Here is a 23,230-nt window from a genome sequence, read left to right as displayed (position 1 = left end):
CTGATAGCTTTCAAAACTCAGCTTCAGAACATTTAAAACAGTAATTTTTTTTATTGCTGTGTTGAAGTGTTGATTTTGAGAGACTGGGATAGGAGGTAAGAACTGTTTTTGAAGGCTATTCCTGGATATTTAAGTGTTTAAACACAGTGTGCAATATGCTGCAAAAGAACTGTTGTGTTGGTTTTATTTTGTCTTGAGCTCAGATGCAATTAGCTTTACATCAAAGAGTACTCGATAGGTAATTTTTGTGTAGAGCAATTAAAATGGTAAAATACTCAAATCTATTGTCTGTTTTCTTCCACCCTGTGTAAATAGAGCACTTACGGGTCAATTATGAATTTCTTATTTAGGTGTTCTCTTGCCTTTTCAGAGAAGTGCACAAATATATTTTGTGCTGCTGCTTTTTGTTGCTTTTTTTCCTGCTCCACCCTTCCCCACTTTGTTGTTAAGTAGCTTATTGAGGATGATGAAGAGATGCTTTGATGTTTGGAAAGCTTAATGGGAATACAGCTTTTATGTCAACTTCTGTTCCTTATTATATAATCCTTTCCTTTGTCAAACAATTGTTTGTAAATTTAGCATTGACGTTAACGGTAGGGAGTCTGGACTCTGATTAGCAAGTGGTACTAGATGCTCTCAGCTCAAATTAAAATGTCTACCACCTTTCAGGGTCTACTTAAAAAATAAATGGGGGGATGATTTTTTTTCACTTGCTGTAGTCATAAAACGTATAGCATTTATAATGTTACCTTTCAGTTAAGGAATTATTTACAGATTTCTTAGTGTCCTCAGTTAAAGTTATTTCACTAGATGATGGAATAAGTCACAACAGAATTTACTGTCTAATATTAGATTCTACCTGTGGTAGAAGTCAACATAGCACACAGGGCAGAGACCAACAGCTTTGTTCATTCTTGCTATTAAAAGTAAGTTGGGCCTGCTGAAATTGTCTACAGACATCACCTTGTGTGCTGTCTGTATTTCTTGAATTGTTGACTACCCTTCAGTTGCTTCACTTAATGTGAATACAGTGGTTGGTTCTTGTCTTTCTTACCATAATCCTTTATCACAGGTCCTAGTGCCACCAATCTTATAATAGGCTCCATCGCTGGTGCCATCCTGGTAGCAGCTATTGTCCTTGGGGGGACAGGATGGGGCTTTAAGTAAGCAATGCCGCATGTCTTCTCTTCAGTGGCTATGGCATTTCTATTTCTTGCTTACATCACTAAATTTTGAGTTCCTGCTACAAGATTTTTAAGTAACCCCCTCCCACAAACAATAACAAGAGAGAGAATTAGGCATGTGCTGAACAAGAGGAGGAAATGGATTCAAAACTAGCCAATGTCATCAGGGTGCAAAGTTGAAGAACAATAAAAGAAACAATTTAACATTCAAGAATTCATCCCAGCAATTAGCAAGCAAGCTCTTTTTTAATTTCCAGTTAGTAGTGTTGTTCTCTCTCAATTGAATACAGTGGTTAAAATTCCCAAAAGATAAATTTCTTGGGAAGCTTTTATTTTTGAATGCAATAGAACTTTAAAACTGATTTTTTTTAAATAATCTAATCTCTTAAGTGAAAATGGTAAGTGGTGGCAGTACATAAGTAGTTTTCAGTAACAAAAATGCATTACTGAAACAGTTGTCTCAGAAATACCAGAGCTAACTTTCGTTTCTGGCTGCTTGTTTTTTATTACTGAATCACAATTTTAATAAAATTTCAGCTTAGCTTTAGAGATAACACTTTGAAGCCTCAAAGTTTCTCCTGAGAGGTAAGAACTGTTCTCACCTGTTTCTAGTTCAACATGTCTTACAGCTATCAACAGTAACGTGATAGTCATTCTACTTGTGACCATTAAAGAGAGTCTTGTGCAAAGATACTTAATTACTGATTTTTTTTTTGTAGTGTCAGGTCTATATGCATGCATGGTCCATATTTGGTAAAAAGGATCTAAATTTAGAACCCGTGCTTTAACCTTACAATTCATGGAAGCACAGAAAAAAGTAAGTTTTCATGCTATTCAAGTTGCTATTGCTTTTCAGTAACATGAATTAAGAATAAGTCATGATAGAACAATAAAGTATAATTCCTCAATAATCATTTTTTATAATAATTGAAATAATGTTATATATTATCTATATTCATATTCCATGTATGACTTGAGGAAAAAAAATTCTAATTGATGAAGGATATAAAAATATAAAGATGACCCGATCATTATTTTCTCTGTTCATTCACTTTCAGAGGTCACCTGAAAATGTTTACTTCTGTTTGACTGTTACATTTTCATAGCGTCTGGTGACCTTAATTACACCTGTATATAGAAGCAAATATCTTTCAGCCCAGCTGAAAACAGAGTTTGCACACTGCTGGAAGAGACAATTATTTGTTCCTGTTGCACTGCCTGTCAGTATCAGGGTTTGCAGAAAGACCCAGCCCCTGCTGCGTTCATTCTAGTATTTCTCTAAACACTTGCTCAGGGCTTCATGCCTTGCACCTGGAGCTGGCCTGGAGCAGGCAGATTTAGCGCTCCCTGCGCTTCCCCTGGCACTGGCACAAGCCGCAGAGCTCTGTGTGTCCCTAGCGGGAGTCAGAGCACTGGTGCTCCTCATTTACTTCAGTAAGAAAAGATTAAATACGAAGTGTATAAAAACATCAGTCAATTTTTAGCCCTGGGTGTATATGTATGATCTTTATAAGCCTTTTTAATACCTGCTGATAGACTTACCTTGAGATGGTTTTTATTTTTTTACAGTTTCTCAGTTAAATAAATCCACTTTCTTGTACAATAAATACCCCTGGTTCGGTCTCCAGTATTTGTAAGCTACCACAGGACATTTCAAAACAATGTAGCTTTAATATAGTCCCATACCTTTACCATTGTGTCTCATATTATGACAGATAAATATTTTCCATTTAGTTAAATAATTGTTTTTAGTATTTATGCATTTTTTATTGTGTTTCTGCATCAAATTTGTGTTCAAAAGGAGAGATTCCAAATGAGGTATGTATTTTAGAACATGCAGTGACAGATTTGGATTTGTATGTGGTGTTAACAAATTAAGGAATTGGGATTCTTCCCATTTGATGGATCGAAAGATCTCATGTCTAAAGGTCCAGTCTGTGCCTTAAGCTTTTTACAAACCTTTTGTATGTATCAAATACACTCTGTAGTATTAACAAATACTTTTTTTTTTTTAAACCATGTCCTATAAAATGCAGAATTATAGGATAGAGTTGTCTTTTTACCTAAATAAGGCATATAAGCACTGCAGAAAATTTTCAGGTTAGATGCAGAACTGATTGTTTTTTATTTTTACATTTTACTACAGTTACCTTTTTAACTAAATACACAAGCCTTGCAGAAAATTTGGCTATAAACATTTGTTATTTTTTTTCGATTTATTGAGAACAACAATGTATGCACTTCTAAAGTGATAATCTCAGAATCGCCACTATTGCAACTTCCCATGGGAATTAACCAAACTACATTTTGTTGAGAAGTATTTTTGGACTTGTATTATGCCATCAGACATATGTCTGCTTAACAACAAGTCATGTACTTTCTAGACACAGTATTTATCCCTAAATTACTTTTTGCATTACAAATGTATTATTCGTTTAAAACACAATACAAGCTATTAAAACATAAAAACTTTAGGTGATTCTGAATTTTAGGTAAACTCTAAACTGTTCTTTATCTGTCTTGTGCCTTACCAGCCTTTGGCCTGGACTGAAGGTCTTTTTCATCAGCACTGTAGCACCTGTTCTTCTTTGCATCCTGCTGTCAATCTTTTGCCCAAATATAAAGCTCATTATACCTATAGAGGATCTGTATTGGAAAAGTCTCGAAGTTGCTATTCTCAAAAGACCAAATACAAGCATTCATTCTGTAGCAGAACCTCAAAAACACTGGCCTGGCCTAGCTCACAGCTTGAAGTGCATGTTTCTTCTGGGGGTTGGAGGCTTTTCAACTTTTGTATACAAAAGAGGTCTTGCATATGTAGACCCTCTGATACTTTGCTTTAAATATATCTGGAGGGACAGATGAGGATAATAGAGGACTTTAACTTTTCCATTTTAAGCAAGTGATATGCAAATATGAGAGAAGGTAGCTAATGCTTTACAAACTGGGAGATGTGATTTCTGTTTCACAGGTTATCAGATTTTCATATGAACATACGATACTGTGGTGTCAAGTCCAAATCAAACGTAAGCTGCAACTAAGCAAATTTTGTTCATGAACTGGGCGGGGGGGAGGATTGCAAGGGAAGCATAAAAGTAGGCTTGATGCAAGTTTAGAGAAATGAGGTAAAAATTTACAGTCAATTTACAAGAATGAATTCTAGATTAATTTTTCTAATGAAGTTGACATGTGAATGGAATAGGGAAGGAAAAAAAAGTTGTCTGACGATCTTTGGGTGCATAGAGCCTTACAGAACCTTTCTGGTGGTTTGGAGTTAAAGGCAACTCCAAGCAGAGCTGTGAGTGGAGACCTTGTTAGGAAATAGATTTTATTTTGGTTGAGCTTCGCATAGTACTTCTAAAGCTGCTGGGGTTTAGACTGCATTAAAGGAAGTCCTATATGTTTCTATCGGAACTCTGCTAGGCAGTATACAGAAATAAGGCATTCATGAATCGTGACATTGATTTTGATGTAGCAAGTCTGTGCAAGATTTCAGTATATGGCATCTTATACAGGAACCACATAGGGCAATTTTACGATGAGAGTATTTTTTATGTGGGCCTTCTGCATTGGCTGCAATGTCAGTTTCAGGGCCATATGCTTGCTTATTTTTCTAGCATATATTCATGTACATTTGCAAAGCTACTGCAATAATATAAGCCAATTAAATGCTTTTGTTATCGACTTTAACAGTAAGACAGTTTTAGTAATAAAGTAATGGTGCTAAGAATCAATGCTAGTAAAAGTGATGTAAATGTGCTTGAAAAACTGCTTCTTGTTGTATCACAAGGCGTAAGCGGCTGATAGAGAAGAACTGATTGTAGGTACAATTCTATATAATTCCAGCAATTTTTTCGTAGCTAAAGAGCTCCAGGGTTTTCTGTTTTTTAAATGGAGGATTAACGGTTGAACTAAAAACTTGCTTAGTCCTTAGAGATGCCATATTTTTGTCTGGTCCATGCAGATGCATGTAGACCCCAAAAGCTTATGGAAGGTAAGGTACTAAGAATGCTATTGGAGACTTTGTGAGGAAGTAGGTTTCATGCAGCACTGCCTTAAAGCATGTATCATGACCTAGATACAGCCACTACCTACATAAACATCAGTATCAGAATCGAATTATGCATTTTCTCACTTTTTTTTTCCAAACTAGTACAATAAACAGCAGGTCAGCATTTTATTTTAAGCTACTAATCTTAATATTAGCCTCTCATTTTGTTAATTTCAATTATTTTTTTTAATAGCAAAAGGGTCATTTATTTAATCTCTTGACCAGCATTTGAACCATGCTTTAAGAATGCTTATGACAGCATTGGCTATTTTAAATGATTGAAATACTGGCTTTGGACAAATCTTTAAATACTTCGGTAGAGGATTTGCAAGTAATATACTGTGTAACCATGTTCCTAATTAGTGGGGAAAAGAAATGCAGAGGATTACAGAAAGGTATTTCTTGCATATATCCAGCCTTTTTTAAAAACATCTTTTTTTCTCTGAAGTATTTTTTCCTTTGTAACAATAACCATGTTATGCAGTATTATACTTTATCATATTACAGTGTAGTATGTTTTTTGGTTCAGAATCATCTATAATTTTGTTTTTGTTAGAGATTTTTTTCTGGTCAGATTACAGACTGAAAGTCTGACTATCATTATTTAACTAGGCATTAAAATGTTAAATGCAAAAAGTAGTTAATGTTCTTAAAGATTTTCCACATGAACAACAAACTAGGAAACAGTATCATTCTCTTATGTGGCCTTCCCTACAGGTCTCTTCTGCTTGCCCTGCTATTTGGTTTCCCCACAGATGGTCCCCAGTTCGCTTTGAATACACTGTTTAAAGAAAGCAAACTTGTTTTATTTTCAGATAGAGGGAAGAATTTTAAAGGAGATTAGTTCAGTAATCAGTTGGAGTTGTGTATCACAGATAGTTGCTGTCATACATTGAAACACCCCACTGATTTTTCTAAGGCAGACATCCATGTACCTTGTGTCTTAGGCTCTATCAGTACAGTGTTTGAAACAGCTTTCAGCATGCACTAGTGCAGAGCAGCGCTGCTTGTGTCCCGGGCAGAGTACTCAAAGCCTCTGTTTTTCAAATGCTACAGTTGTCTATTGTCTGACTGGGCATGGACACGGGCCCAAGAAAATAGCATGTATGAAACAGGCCCTGGAGATGTGTCTAGTTAGATGATGTGATTGAATCAGAGTCAAAATGATTTTGCTGAAGCTTACTTGAAGTTTAGCCTAATACTGTGTGAAAACTTTTGCTTTTATAATACATAGCTATAAAATGGTGTGGGCTGCAAATATCCAGGATCTGAAAATCATCTAGTTCCATTTCTGTTCATTCTAATTTTCTTAGGGAAGATAGCAACTGGTTCTATTTGCTGATTTAAGAAACACTGCTGCCTTCATTGTAGTATTAAAATGGCTGATGATTCAGGATGAATCTAAGGCAGGTCAGGGAAGCACCTGCTTACTTCTGTGAAGTACTAAGACTGCAGCAGAGATCTGTGGCAAGCTCTTAATGTTTTGCATGTGTACTATGCTGCTGTAGGGGCACTGTAACTGATGCTCAGTGTTTCAGAGGCTGTTTCAGGCTCCTGTCTTAAGTGTTCTTTTGGTTCCTCAGGTGTTGTTTTTTTTTTTTTCTCCCTCTTAATAACACTCTTAGCAGAATATCCTAAGTGAAGAAAGGTAGTAATTTGATTAGTATCTTATTCCTTGAAATGTGTATTTCAGATGGATGAAATACAGATCTGGCCTCTGTAGCTTGCTCTAAGACTTAAAAAAAAAAAAAAATACTTCTTGGTTTAATTAAGTTCAGATAACAGAATGTAATTTGGTACAGGTTTTAATGACTTGTACACTTAAAACTAACTAGAAGATGATACTTTCCTTAGAGTAAGAGGACAAGTTATGTCATCCAGATTTTTTACATGCAGTGATGATTTGCTTTAAGGGACTGACTAATTAGTTGGTCATCACTAGTGTTTGAATTTGGGTATCCTAAACAGTGTTTAAAGGGAGGACGGGGAAAAAGAAGCAGATACCCTTCTCACATTGAAACAGGCAGGTTTAAGTTTGCATAAGTATATGCAAAGCACGTTTTAAGTCACATTTAACCAAGTTACTGTATTCATACTGCTTACCATGCAGCTTCTGCAAGATGGCCTGAAAAAAATAAAAATAAAATCTTACCTCATATTTAACCGTATTACAGAGGAGGATGGATTGAGGTATTTAAGTAAAGTCAACTTAATTCAAATGAAGTGTTAGTACAGTACTCCTAGAGGGGACATGCTTAAAAAAAATGAATATAGTGATATCTCAGAAGCCAACAATTCTTACAAAGCATGCACCTTACAAAAATGCAGGCACTGGTACCCAAAGAAAATACAAAACAAAGGATGCCTACCAGTCTTTGACAGTCTTCTCAAAAAGAAGTTACCTTTGCACACATCCATTAGTGTCTTGATCCACTAGGAAAACTTCATGTATTGTATATTTAACATGGCAGCAGTGATGGTAGTTAGCAGGCTGCAGAAACTAGAAAATCCTGGGGATGATGTGTAGCTTTTAGGGAATTAATGAATTCCTGTTTCATATTTTTTGCATGTCAGTTTGGTGGCGGTAGTGGTGCATATGCCCAATGTGAGAACTAAATGCATGAGCCCCTTGCTTGATGCCCCACATAAAGCCAGATACTGGGGAGGTTGCACCTAACTTTTGTTGTTGTTGCTTTGTGGTGTCTTGCTGTTTGACATAGGATATCAGTATCGTAGGAGACTGGATATCACCTACCAGGTCGCTATCCGCTATTAACATTAAATTCTGACCGTGCAATGTGTAAAGCTGTCCAGTCTCCTTCGAGTGCAATGTCTTTGCTATATTTTGCACCTTACTGAGATTCACAGCAGTTGTGGTCAATAGTGTGGTAAATGCTCACAGAGGTTCTCATGTTTTCCTTGCATGAGAACATGCAAAATAAATTCTGGAATAACCAAAGATGGGCACCTGCTATGAGAACTAAAGTCTCTGTGTGCTTACATATTTACTGTTGACTCGATTCCACTTAGGTATATGCATGCTTTCTTGGCCTAGTAGACAAACATTACTATGGTCTGAACATTTCTACAAATTTAGAGCATTAAAGTGCTACAGAAAAAAAACTGAATTCCATATGCCAGTGTGATCTTTAAACTTCATAAGGAAATTAATACTTGATGCTGTGCTACAGGAAGCCTGCAACCAAATTCCTTGAATTGTTACCTCTTGGAAAGGTGACTTGTTAAGCTGACACAGTGTGAGCTTTTTACTTTACTATGACCTTAGCATTGGCTTTGTTCATGTAATATCTAACTAATATTTTGCTTTTTTTTTTCCTCCTCCCCTTTTCTACTCCTTTTGATGCAACCTGGAAGAAATGTCAAAAAACGAAGGTTCGATCCAAGTCAACAAGGCCCTATCTGAAGAGATGTAATTCAAAATGCTGCTTCTTGCACTACCGGATTTTGGGTATGGTATCTTTGCTGTGGCTGTGCAGGAACTAAATCAATAAGGAAGAACATAAGAAACAATAGCTACAACCACAATGTTGGGATGTTAGGAAATGAGAAGATAGAAAACTGTCCTTTTTGGAGATAAGTTCAAAATACTTCCTCCATTCACCCTTCTCTTGTTAACATTAACTGATAAGCATTACAAGCAAACAGTTTCACAATCAGTTTTTTTTTCCTTTTCTCAAGCAAAGGAGGAGACACACAGACCAAGTACAATGAGAGAACTATTCCAAAATAATGAAATAGCAGAAGATTTTTTTCCCAGCCTGCTGGCATTCTAACTTCACCTGAGTTCGCATGACTTCCTTTTTCTTAACAAACTCCTGTGGCATGAGGAGCTAATTACAAAAGGGTAACCTGCATGGCTCACATCACAAACAACTGACATAGCAAGCTGACCCCAAGCAGAATCTGCAGCCCGATAAATACAAACCACTGGAAAGTTGGTACCTTGGTACCAGGCTCTGGCAAACCTCGCAGCCATACAGCGTGCTCTGTCACTGGACTTGAGAGCTTCCTGCTCTATGAGCTCACTGTCCGCTTTGTTTGGTGTCCTGGGCCAGGAGTCTGTTGGGTAGGGAAGTTATTGAGTGATGGATGTAGTTCTTCCAAGAAGGAAAAAGTGTAAATATGGAAATAAGATTTTTGATGTATCATTTTCACAGATTATATATATACAGAGAGAAAAAGGATTTCCATATAAAAAGGTTCTATTCTTTACGTAAATCTATTTTTGATGTTGGGTTTGTTTTTGTTTTCTTTGCTCCCCCTTTCTTCTGTAGCATGTTGTACAGCGAGTGTTCTGGGCTTGCCCAAAAAAGGCAGAGAATAGCATGCAGATGCAGGGAGTTCTGACACCAAACATACATGGTCTAAAGTTTGAATGCTTGAAACCAAAACCAATGAAAGTGTGTAAATGCATACCTACATATTGACTGTAAGTCTGGATTATTTCTTATTTTGGCTGGTTTTTTTTTTTGGCAGATTTTCTGTAATACCATGTCAGAAAGTGACACCCTCAAATTAATCACAAAAGTGCCAAGCTTTTTTTTTAAACTATAGCTTTGTGTGTTTTTGTCTAGGTTCTGTGAAATAAAAACTTAAATAAGCCTTAAAACACTCACAATATGAAAAGCTTGGAACAAGTTATTCTCCTCTTCCCTTCTGCCCACCAAAACCAACTTGCAAAGATGCCTGACACTTCTGACTCACTCCCTGTATCTCCTTGATGCATTCTACTTTTCCAGGTATAACGCAAAATTAGTATTTTGACACTTTGCTACTGAGACCTAGTAACAAAATGTGCAAAAACCCCATATAATTGTAGGGGGAGGTTGTGTTGTAATTATTTTTTTAGGTATACCTTGTCTACAAACAGATTTTTGCAGAGCAGCAGTACTGCTCCTGTAGTAACCAGGCTACCCTGGGTATATCTGACATGAGAAAGGTATGAAGCTAGTTTAGGACTCCCTTATAGATCTGTAATGTCTGGCTCACCCTTTTTATCTTGATTTAAAACTTACATGAAATAAATTATGTAAGTGAAGTGGCCTGAAAATTTCATTGCTATAACAAATAATCAGAATTAAAGATTCTTCTGTATTTTTTTTTATTTAAAGGTTGGATATTAGTAACTATGGAAGTCCACTTTTACAACATATTCCATCTTTGTTCAGTGAAAAATCTCTCTCTTGAGTTACCTTTAAGAGTCAGACCATCAGAAAACAATGCTGCAGATATCTTGTGACTTACAAAAAAAGTTAAAGAAGAAAACCTTTCTCATTTCAGTTATTTCTTATTATGATGTTGGATCCAACAGTCTCACAAGAGAACTACAATGTATTGTTTTGGTTGACAGTTATTATTAAATGTTTCTAAACAGCTTTAACATAATCACATTAAACACTTACTACATTATGGATTAAAGGTGCTGCACACAGGTAGTCAATATTGACATATACTATAAATCATATTCTGAAAAATTCCTGCCTGACTTCAAGCAGAATTAAGTTAGTGACAGTAATTCTATGGCAAACCAAAAACACTTGCAAATATATCAGTGTCCTCTAAACTTAGTTTTCTTGGGAACATAATCCCCAACTTTAAGAGTTCTGCTCCCAAAGTAGGTGTAACCCCAACTGAAATACCAGTGGTTACCAAAAATTACATAAACTCAACTGAATATATGTAAACTACCTGTGTAATAAACCTTTGAGGAGCATTTCACAAACAACATTGTAAATGTGCGATGTGATGTTTTAAATCAGACCACAGTGGTCCCCAAATACTATGTACATATATTCAGTGCTGGAGTAACTTTTAATTTACACCAGCAGTTTCATAGGAATTATGATTTCTTGACCTATTTTGTGCTCCACTCACCAGCCGTTGCCTGTATGTGGAAGAACACATTTGCTTTCTGCCCTGTGTGTACAGAATGTAAGTGATAACACGGCACAGAGTGGGTCCAGGCTGAAGTGCTTTCTGTGGTATTAGACAATAAAAGCTGTTTTAGCTAGGCGTTGATTTTCTACATCATGTCTTTGCTGTGCTTTGGAAAGTACGTATGCATTTAATTTGTTCATCACAGCGCCATCAAAAAAAGATATGGTCAGCAATGTTTGCATTTTGCCCACTGTACATTTGCTCCATTATTTATCTGTTCATCTGGACAAGAAACTGGTAACTATAGCTCATTCCAGTTTGCTGCATGATCTCACTGAATTGATCTGATCCTCCTAAAAGAGAAGTCTGCTAGGCAAATTAACAGACGTATAGGTGCATGTTAAAAGAAACAGATTACTTAAGGCTGGAATTTAACAAATTTTTCTTTACTATGCAAAGATGGGTATTGCACAAACAAATTCAAGACAAATGTCTGAAGAAATGCCGTAGAATACTTGAAGTTATGTTTTAAGCCTACTCAATCATGTTTTATATTCATTATTGCTTCCACTGTTATTCTTTCTTTTAAAAGTGATTTGTAATTATTTTTTTTTAGTGCACAACTTGATGTTATAAATCATTTTTTGTTTGTGGTTAATACTCATTCATATCCTGTTGGCTGCTAACGAATGGAAATTCAATAGTCTTTGTTCTGCATCTTAGCAAGATGAGTATTAAAAGCGTCATGAACATGGAATGGCGGAGTTTTTAGTTTTTCAATCACTTTTTCCTTATTTATTGTCAGTTTTGTTTAATTTTGTGCAAGATACCATCACAGTTACAGCAGTGGAAACTGGCAGGAATTTACTTTGACTTGAAGATCTCTCAAACTTTGTCACATCTCACAGCAAGGGTCCCTCTACAAGAGGATGTTGTGCACACACTTTCTGACACACGTGGGGCTCAAGCCTCAGAGCACAGGGCTGAGCAGGCAGGGAAGGAAGGCTGCTGTGCCTGCTTTACGCCCCTCTGCTGGCTTCAGTGAGTTGAAGGAGAGCTGTATGCATTAGTTAGTTGAGGAGAGCCTTTTACATTTCAAAAAATCTGAATAATTGAAGTCTGAAGTAATTTAAAAAAAAGTGTTTTAAAGGCCTTAGTAGATACTATGGTCATAATGTTAATGGATTATTGAAAGAAACTCAGTTTCTCTCCCCCACACACAACTAATTCTGCTTTCTCCAGCCCCAGACAAGGAAAAAAATTAGTCTCTTCTCTTAGTCCTGCAACAGTTACATACGGAAGCACACTTCTCATTTAGAAGTGCAGAGCAAGGGAAAACTATCATTAATGGATCTATCATCCACTTTCATTTCCTGTCATTTGAACACAGAAGGATTTGTCTATAAACAATATTACCATACAGACATTCTTACTATAATTACAGTAGACAGTCAGTCCTAAGATAGGAGTTAAGCCCTTTGCAGCATACAAACACAAAAGCAATAAGGGATTCATAAATGCTTTTGATTTTGCAAGAAACATGAATTATTCTTTAAAATTTAGAAACCTTTCACTAATACACCAAGAAATATTGAAGAGTGATCTTCCTGGGGCACTTACTGTTAAGAACAAACCAACAAAACACAGCAGCAAGTCATGTTGTACAAAGCAGAAAACCCCTCTTTTATTCCACGTTCACTTATTATAGATTCCTACCCCCAAGAGCTGAAAAAATAATTAAACATGATTCATCAGGAATACAATAGAGACTGTTTAAGTGCCTTCAGAAAGCTTGGAAAAAAAAACAACTAGACATTTTAATAAGTAATGATGCTAAAACCAACACTATTGAAAGCAAAAGGTCACACAATGAGATTATCTTAAAGCTGCACATACTACAATTCTGTTCAGAGCTCAGCAAGCAAAGCAGTGCATCTTCAGATGTTAGGTTTTTTGAAAAAGGTATTTAGTGGAAGCATGTAACGCAAGAAGATAACATGGCTTCTGGGTAAGTACAAGGACTCTATCAGGCTAGTGCAGACATCCCCTTAATGTGTTACTTCTGAGCAACTGTGCACTGCTGAAGGCAACATTGTTCCGAATACTCTGACTGCAGAAACACAGTAATCATGTACCAGTCCGCTTAAAATCCCTGTTAAAATTGTCTTTTAAAATAGCTTATTTTTTTCATAAGTCACCGGATGCCCCTCAACTTTACCACTAGTAGTATATTAGGCTGTGCTGTAGTACGTGCTTTCTGAGCCAGTACAAGAGGTGCCCTGCCAAGCTTGGTAACTCAAAGCATGAGACAACTCGGTGGGTTTTACCATCATTTCACAAGCACAGCCATGCCGAGCTCCCATCACACAACCTGGGGAGTTGTCCCCATCTCCCAGTAGTCTCCTGCACCCCCCAGAAACCAGGTTTAGTCAGATGTGCCAACCAAGGGAAATCGGTCCCCTTTATGTGACACTTAAACTGGGGAGGGGCAGAAACCAGAACAACTTGCCTGGTCCAAGTCCAGTTTTCAGGCTTCACAAGCGCAACACTGCACCACTTGAAAAAAATTCCCCTAACTGTTCACATATCATACACTTACTGTTCATATCATACATTTACTGATTTCCTCAGCCATCAGACCAAAGTTTATGATCTTTGAATCTGCTTTTGGGACCAAGAAGTAGTAAGTTTTCATCTGTAGGTTTTGTCTATCACTTGCAGTCCTGCACAGAACTTCTTGAACACAGAGAAGTCCAGAGAGAAAGGCAGCTTATTAAAGCCATGCTTTTAACTGAGGACCAAGGAATGAGCACATAGCACACACATTACTTTACAGGCTGGCTGCGTTCTGTGGGTCCCTAACATCAGTTTCTCCTCTCCTGCAGAGAGGAGTCTCCGCAGTCTAACCTGGACAGCGTCCAGCTAAGTAACCACACAAGTGAACAGCATTTTTGACTAGTTTCCTATTTTCCAGTTTAGATGATGACCACTTTCTTCTCAGGAATGAAAAGCATCTGGCTAACTCAAACCTAGTGCTATTCGCATTGCTTAAGTTTCAGAGAAAACAGGAGAAATTGAAAAACAAGGACTTCATGGCAGCTGTGCTAAACTTGTTTCCATATCCATTGCAAAAAGCAATGGACTGACAACTTACAGCTCCATGTTTTCCCATTTGATTCCTTTCAAAGTATTCTGCGCACACTTGCATTTGTATGGAGATACGAATTCATACCCTCAAGCATTTTGCCCTCACACATTAGATCGGAGGTATAATTTTGAGTATTTGCCATGAAACAGAATAGGCACTGACCTTAATAATTCAAGACAGTTTTCCATTGATTTGGTCTTTGGACCATCAAGGCTGAGGTTTTTAGTATCCACCCTTTAGAAGAGACTCCTCAATACACATTAGGATGCTACGGATTCACGGAACATTGAAACGTTCTTAACTATTACACGAAAGCTCCACTATTCCCAGAAAAAACACATCCAGTATTCCAGAAAACCAAACAAATCAGCCACCAGTGTCCAATGCAAACGACAGCACCAGGACGCCTCGTGGAGCTGCAGCACAGCCAAATAAGTCACAGGACTTCTAACAGCAGGGGCATTTTCTTCACTGAGAGAACTTTTACCCCCAGCTGTGTGAGCACACAGGGGGCAGAGCTCCTGGAGGCACTCCCAGTTGCTACAGACCTGCAACAAGTGCCCAGAGGAAGCCCTGTGCACAAGAAGGCTGCTGGGCAGAGCCCCGTGCAAGACCACCTTCCTGCGCTGCTGGCAAAGCGCCAGGGCCTCACCCAGGCAGGAGGGAGGGCAGGACCCCCCTGCTCGCTGCCAGAACCCTCCTCGTCACCCAGCTGCCACAGAGGAGCTCAGACAGGAGATGTGACACTCCCTGGGGTGATGAGCACACTCCTCCCTGGCCTCAGGGCTACCTGAGCTACAGGCCTGCTCCAGCAGAAGTGCTGGAGGGGTGCTCGGGGGGTTACAGAAAAAAATGGCACTAGGAGCAGCAGCTGATTTTCTGTGACACTGCAGCTTCGACCCACCTTGGACAATGTCCTAAGAACCGTAACACATAGGCGATGGGATCTGTGCTGAATGACACCTTTTGCTATCAAGCCGAAGGAAGAGCCCAGGCTGTGCTGGCATAACACCCACCTTACTTTCCACTGGTGCTCGTGCCAAGCTGCACGGCAGCAGCATTAGGGACACCGAGTTCCATCTGTCTGCAGCACTTACATTTGGCAAGGCCTGAACATCGGCCTTAGTGCAGCCACACAAAGTATGCTTCCAACCATCTCTGCAGCTTATGTAAACAGAGATGTGTTTATCTTCCTAACAAGAATCTGTTCCCAAATCATTGTTTAGAGCAGTCTAGTTTCCTCCCAAACACACCAACAACTATATAATTAGAGAATGACTCTACAGAACTTGCTACAGCAGTTCCTGCAGTAGTGTTAAGCAGTATCGATCAGCTCTTTCGAAGAGAAAGCTCAAGTTACTTTCATAATACAAGGACAACAGTCTAAGCCTCAGTACTCCACTTAGACAATTATGTAGGCATTTGACATATTCTGACCATCTGTTTCCTCCCCAGACCTATTCCCTTGTCAATGTGCCCCGCTCTAAAAGTAAGGGTGGCACAACAATGAAATCAGATGGATGCAGACATAGCGCACAAGCAAGCCTGTTTGTTTGGAAATCATTAATTTCTCCCCTATTTCTTTTCAGGTACATCTGAACCCTATATTGCTATTGCAAGATTTGCTCCATTATGAAGTTACTGTTAACAATGGCATAGTTTACAGACAATACATGCTTGACTAGGATTTCTGTGTAACGAGAAAGCAGTTCCAAGAAACTGGAACTATTATAGTACCCTACAGCATTCACTGAAAAGCTTCAGGAAATTAAAGATTTTAAATTCTCCCTTGCTTAACGAGGAGGCCCTGAACTCAAAGACTCAAAACTGCCTTACTCACAGGAAGTATGGAACAATTCCCTTACATAGCAGGATCCTGACTACAAGCTGTTGGATCAGAGGGCTTGACAGGTAGGCAAAAGAGTCAGGTCCCATTTCATTTTGCTTCAGTTTTCCTTCCTGATTTGGCTGGGTATTGTCCACTTCAACCACAAGATCTCTGACACGAACCACATTACTCAAACATGATCTTTAGCACCTAGACCTGAGAGCTCTGGTTTTAGGCAGAGCCAGTTGCCTGATATGGATTTCACAACCCTGCACACAGGCATTCAAAATAATACATTTCCACAGAGTATGCTGCTCCTTAGGCATGCTTAATGAAGAACAGATCAGGAAAGAAGACCTTGTTAAATACAAGTAGTCTCTCTACAGATGCTCAAAAGCTGATTTAAAGATAAACTTGCTACATAGAATTTCAGCTCTAGTATCACCTTTGTAGCATCCCTTTGAGAATAGGTTTCAAAGGATGTTTGTGAAAGAAAGAGTGGTTTCAAAGGCCTTCTCAGAGTGAACTGAGCTACTAAATAATAATAAAAAAATAAAAAAACAAACAAACAAAAATAATAAAAAAACAATGCTTCATCTGCCTCTATCATACTGCTCCTTACTGGAAAATTTATGTTTTTTTTTTGTCTGGTCTAACTATTCTGACTAACAGAGCTTGTACTACAACTCCTGGAAAGTTTTTCAAGAAGGTGAATTCCCCTGCCAGTAAGGTATGCCTGACAACACGTCGATATTCCTATCTGGATGTTGCATGGAAATAGCTGTCTTCCTCTGACAGCAGCAGTAGCATATGTATAAGGCACCACTACATCTCCGGGTTAGGGAGATGCACTTTTTATGAGTGCCAAGGAACCCTAGGCCAGAACTGGTGGCAGAATGTATCATAAAGCAGATAGTTTGCTGGAGAATCAGCGGGTAACTAAGGAAAGCCAAAGATCAGTCTCACAAGTCCATCCCTTTTACACGAGACAGAATATTCTTACTTCTCTCCTGAACCTCCTGCGACCTCTTTCTTGGCCCTAAATAATTTGCTCTCCTCCCTCCAATTTCTTCTTGCAGACTAGTTCCCCCAAACAGCCTCCCACCCAAACAGGCAGGCTCCCAGCATTGGGTGCTGGCTGGCCAGGGGCATGCCAGTGCTGCTGGGCAGGTGGGAGAATGCAGGGCTGGCATGTTCCCCAGTGCCTTGCCAGCTCAGCACAGAAGCTGACCTGAGGCAAGCACACTCAAACGCCCTTCTCTGCCAACAGCTACAGAAAAGAAACATCCTTAGAGCAAGAAAGGGTAGGACGCAAGATACCACATCACGATCCTCCAAGAAAGAGCACACTGCAGATATGCTCTTTCCCCCAGAAGAATTGGCTCTAGCACACCAGCAGAAAGTCATCCCATAGTAGGTTTGCTTTCTGCTCAAACGCTAGAGAGTGTTTTTACTAAAGCATGTTTCACTCAACTGCTCTTTTTTTTTTTTTTTTTTTTTTTATTAACCATAACACACCACCCAGGGCAACTCTTCCTTCTGCCTGGAGTGCCTGAAGGTGGGTTCTTTTAGTGCCTGGGAATACTTGAGGAAGGAGAGGGGAAAAACTGGGGAGAACTAATGCCTTTATTCTTGACCATGGAGGTATCAGAGCAGTACCCAAATGACAGGGATGTCCCTTCATTCAGAAGCTAATAGTTGTCTGAATAGAACTATTTTGAATGTCATTAAAGTTAAATTTCTCTAAAAACTACACTGAATGGTTAAAGGGAGACAACCTGTCCACAGGACAAGAATACTGAGATTTTAATGTGTTCCTTAATCAAAGGGGTTTATTTTTATTTTCCTGGAATGTTTTAGCATATCTAGATAAAATATGGGATATTTATAGTCATATTCTTTACAAAGGTCATTTGCATTTAGTGTCATGTCACCAAATTATGTTTTGAAAAAAATATACATTAATTTTCTAATCAACATTCCTGAGTTTGCACTTAAAAAATACCTGCTCTGGATGTATTTTCAAAGTTCGTGTTAACTACATTTGACACAAGAAATATTACCGTTTTCACAGATTAATTTAGATCAGTGTCACTGATGAAGCCACTTCAGACATATGACTAATAGCACCTAAATTTACTTTTGGGAGAAGGCCCTAAAGATGCTACTGGTGACAGAGCTGCTCACATTTAGCAGCTGGTAGACAAGAGAGAAGACAACTTCTTTAATAAAGATCTCTTTTAATAAGGACCCGCAGCTCCTCGGCAATTCCTCACGCCTCTCGTGGAAGCAGAAGCCCATGGAGAAGAACGCACACTCCACTTGTTTCCATTAAGTCCAAAATTTACCAGTGATTCAAAAGACCTTAATACCCAGAGTCCCTTCACACTTTTGGAACAGGATGAGAAGATCTAGCAATTCGAATTAAACCTCTTAAGTGCTAAGATCTATATATCTGCCACACAGTGGAAAAAGCAGAACAGGAATAAACCTGATTTGATGACAAATGGGGAAACAAACAAAACAGACTGAATGGCTTGCATGCCATACCACTAGTCACCTAGCACGAGATTGATGCAGATCAAGAAATACAAATCATTAGGTTGGCTTTGACCCGATTTGCTTATGTGCAGTACTACCTGCACACCAGCTCACAGAAGATGTGCATGCATGTTTCTCTGAGTATTCAAAAGCAAGTACCAATTAGTAACAACGGGCAAAACACAGAAGTATTCCAGACAAATACCACAAACCCATGTGTTCTAAACTCCAGAACTGCCACAGGTCCATGCATTCAAATCATCCTTTACAAGACTTCACATTCTAGGCAGTTTTAAAGATAGGATCTTTTAAATACAGGATTTAGAAGCAATTAAAATGTTGCCTTCTAAAGTTGCAGGCAAGAACAACTAGATACAGGGTGTACCGGGAAAGAAATACCTGAGCGTTGCAACATATAACTGGCTAAGGTGCAGCCAAAGAAGGTGACAAGCGATAGAAGCACTGAAAAGCTCTGTCAGGTGGGATACTGAAGTCCTTTGTCGACTGCACTATTAAATGTTCACACAGGAGCCTAGAGCATGTGAAGACATGTTGAGGTAGCTTAGCTGGCTGGGTCTAGCAAAGAGGACACTGAAGAATGATCTAACAAAAGTCTGTAACTTCTGCTCAATTAACTGCAAAGATAACAGCCAAATTCTTCTTGGTAGAGCCATACAGGGGCAACAATCACCAATTGGGAAACTCGATCTAGATAGTAGGAAAACAAATTTACACCAACAGCACGGTATACCACTGGAACAGGTAGCCAACGAGACTCTTGAAATATCATCCTTGGAGGCCTTCAAGAGTTGCCTAGAAAAAGGCACAGCTGACTTGATCTACTGCTGGTAACAAATGTGCCTGAAGTCAAAGTCTGAACTACAGACCTCCAGAGGACTGCTTTCACCAACAGTCCTCAAACTTCATGAAATCCAGCAGAGCACAGAACTATGTGCTGATAGAGGAAGACAGCAGAAGCAGAGCACCACAAACCTTGCATAAGTCATCAGGGGCTTGAGTCTACTTCTCAAGCAAGGCCAGGGCCATCCCAGAGAGTTGCAGAGGGCTCCAGGTCCTGGCCCACAAGCACACAGGTTTCCTGCCAGTCCTATATTGTGTCTGCTAGCTCTATGAAGACGTTTCAGGTCATCACCAGTAGTGCATAACACTGAAGACATCTCCATTTAAGCAACTGTGTCTCCACTAGTTAGAACTGGTTAAGTGTCCACCCACCACAAGCTGTTGTCCACCACCTTTCCTGCTGGCCATTTAATCACAGAGTAACAAGTCCAGAGGATCATGCAGACCAGTGCAGGGTCATCAAATACTTTCTGGCTGCAGATTCAATCCACCAGCTTGTGTCACAGGAGAAACTAGGATGTTGATTAGGAGTGCGACATTAACAGGAAAGCTTAAGAAGTAGATGTGGAGGATCCTAGCCCATGTCACCTGCTGATAGGGACAACCTCAAGGCTGTGCCTCCAGTGTCCCTCAGGCTAGCCCTGCTAATGGGTTTAAATAATGATCTTGTGAAACAGGGCACTGAGTAGGCACCAAGCCCCTGGTGTGATCTGCCAAAGCTGTACAATACTAGAAAAGAGTTGCTGTCTTCAGATGACCTATCTGAGCAGCAAGAATGGCACTATGAAGTCAAAGATAGGATGTAACTCTAAGCAAACTGAGCTAGAAACAAATTAAAAAAAAAAAAAACACCACCAAACCAGTGCTTCAGTACATCCACCAGTAGTCGACCATCAGCTTCAAATCATTCCAATAAAAATACCAGCACAGGGGATAAAATGCACCCTGGGTATTTGGCTGCTGACTTTAGCTAGAGCAGGTTCCCAAACAAAGTCACAACAATGCCCTCTGCAACTTGACAATATGAAAATATATCTATCTTCAGTAGCCACACAAACTATTTATTGCAAGGAGCTTGCAGGAACCCCTTGGCAAGGAAAGCAGAGCACTCATGCTACGTGGGCTCAGGAAAAAATGCTCAGAAAGCAGGACGCAGTAAGTGGAAGCTGAGAGCAGGAAAACAAAGCACTGCTCCTCAGCACTGCTCTATGGAAGAGACTGACCTGTAGGGAAGCAGAAACACAGGCTGCTTGGAGGTTTGCTCTGTGGAGATGGAGTTAGACCTCACATTACTCTGCTGGCAAGTACAGACATGTGGTCTTCTTAACTTTATTACACTTCATCTTTGGGCTTCTTGATGCATCCAATGCCATAGGTATAGTGGTACAAACACCTACAGAGCTCAGGAGGACATTGCAGTATGTACTCTATCCTTCAGCTAAAAGGGCTGGAAGACAAGGCATCTTTACGATACCTGCATCCTCCAAGCACAAGAGATTTTGCTGCGCACAGAGGTAACCAACCTCAAGCAGGACAAGCACAGTCCTCTCTAAAGTCTGTCCATATTTGCATACGTCATGCATATTTGTCCACAGTTTGAAAGCACGTACAGGAGAGAGGAAAAAAACAAAATACATTTGACATTAAAAGTGTAAGAACCATGCTTTGATACAACACTAGTGCTTTGATACAGACTATTTATCAAGTTACACAAGCCAGCCTGGGTGGGGGTATAAGGGTGAGCAAATCATCTGGCAAAGATTTCCCCCCCACCACCTTTTCCCCCCTTTCTGCGTACAGAATATCAAGCTCCTACTGATAGGTTACAGACTGCTCAGTAGCCTACATGACTTCCTAGCTGAAATTAATTTTTTGAAATAGTCAATGTACTCCTCAAACAAGTTCTGCATTCGGAGGCTTTCACTGTCCTTTACTAGACAGTAGTGAAATTCTGAGTTCTGACTCAAAGCCCTCTAACTACCATTTTAAAAATTAATAAAAAATATCCACAGACTTTGGATTGAGCGTAAGTATTTCATTTCCAAGAAGCTCTTAGGTATATTTGTCAGGGAGCCAATTTTAAGCAGTTTAATCTCCTGCTTAAAAGAGAATTTGCAAAGGTATATTTGGGAGTTAGAGCCTCATTTTGCCTTTGTGGATTTTGAAGGAGAAAAAAATAATTAAAAATAAATAAATAAATCAAGTCTCTCCCATGTAATGCAGACTTACAAACTAACAGACCTTTGGGATTCCCTGCCCCCCTCCCCCCAAGAATCCTAAGTTTTGCTTTTGCTGTCACTTGGCTTGATTTCATACAAAGCTGGGATAATTTAGAACCCAATTCAGCAAAACAAACTTTCAGCTAAGAACATTCCTTAAAAACTTTTTTTTTAAGCTCCTTTATCATGCGGATAATTTTGTCAAGTTTAATGTTGCATTCATGTGCTCATGGAATCTAGAGGCAAGCAATATGCAGCAAGTACCATCATACCTTGCTGCCTCTCAGTCTCAATGCTGAACTTAATTTTTATCTGTAAAAATGCTTACATTGCTGAAGCAACTATAAGCCATTGCCTATTAACTGTTAATAGTAAACCACAATGGAGGGTTTGCAGGGAGCAAATACGAGCGAGCAACTCAGCACAGATGTTTATGCCTTTATTCAAAACATAAATACCCATGAGATACTATTCAACTTTTCTCTCTTCTTACCCTCAATTCCTATAGCCTGATCATCTCAGCATTTGCTTATATTTTGTTAGTATTTTTTCTGGTAAAAAACAAAAACAAAACAAACAACAATAAAAACCACAAACATTTGTTCTTCGAAATATCCTTCTCAGCTGTGAGTTCAAGAATAAACTTTTCTTGATAAAAGTCTGCCTTGGCAGATGTCCGTAGATCTGTACTACAGCCCATCTGAATTAAATCCATTCATAAGATACGGAGACCCACTGAAGACGTGAACATCAGCTGTCAGGGGAATACATCATGCAGTACAGTGAAATAAAGATTATTCATAGCCTAAAAAGGACACAGAGAGCTTTACTGAGCTCGTGGAATTGAATGAGACGGCCCACCCTTCTATGTTTCTTCTCCTCTAGAAGGCTGAGGTGATGAATCCAATTAACAAAAGCGTCTTTCCCAGAAATAGAATGTGAGTGCTCTGGTTCAGAGGGAACAGAGGCTCAGGAAGTATTTGTGGAGCTGAGTATTTTATCCGTAGCAGCATTTCCCTTGAGCAGTGACTCTCATTTCTCTGAGAACCCCTCGTTCAGCACCCTTGGGTCTACCCGAAGGATCCTGAGTGGAATGAAACCGATGTTCTTGATCCAAAACCAGATAAAGTGCTCCCCAGAAGGGGACTCAATTAAATAAACTCACTTCTTAACAATGAATCCAGAAAGGTTCCAGCTTGGCAGACATGTATCAACTCACAAGAAACATTTTGCCTTTTCCTTTCCAGTTGCAGCCTTTTGCTCTACACTTAACAGCACGGAGAAGATTCCTTAGAGCACTTCAGCACAGACCCAGCAACATTAAGAAAAAACACTGCTATGGCGCCTTAGTCCTACAGCAGTCTGGCCTCCGGTGCCCAGGCACACACAGAGCCTTTTCTACTTTGGAGCTGCCTTCGGGTTACACCACAACACCCATGTCTTACAGCAGCACTTCCCTTCCCTCTCACCCCGCTCCACCCCCAAACACCAAGGCTAAGA

At 39.3% G+C, this 23,230-nt stretch overlaps 1 protein-coding gene across 11 annotated transcripts in view; it reads left to right on the top strand.

Moving 5' to 3' along the window:
- Positions 1-11,890, top strand: part of ADAM23 (ADAM metallopeptidase domain 23) — a 75,047-nt gene extending 63,157 nt beyond the window's left edge. For 3 of the 11 annotated variants that reach the window (XM_080600381.1, XM_080600376.1, XM_080600378.1), the window contains one exon: positions 8,611-11,890. In XM_080600381.1, coding sequence (XP_080456507.1) covers positions 8,611-8,739 — 129 coding nt within the window. In that variant the 3' untranslated portion in view covers positions 8,740-11,890. Of the gene's footprint in view, positions 1-1,072; positions 1,164-4,155; positions 4,211-8,610 lie in introns of all 11 variants that reach the window. The other 8 variants (XM_080600372.1, XM_080600379.1, XM_080600374.1 and 5 more) reach the window with 7 other exon arrangements.
- The last annotated feature ends 11,340 nt before the right edge of the window (positions 11,891-23,230 follow it).

The sequence above is a fragment of the Anser brachyrhynchus genome (genome assembly GCF_964034855.1).
Source record: "Anser brachyrhynchus genome assembly, chromosome: 7".
In the NCBI taxonomy this organism is placed as follows: domain Eukaryota; kingdom Metazoa; phylum Chordata; class Aves; order Anseriformes; family Anatidae; genus Anser; species Anser brachyrhynchus.
This window is presented reverse-complemented; position numbering and strand designations above follow the sequence as displayed.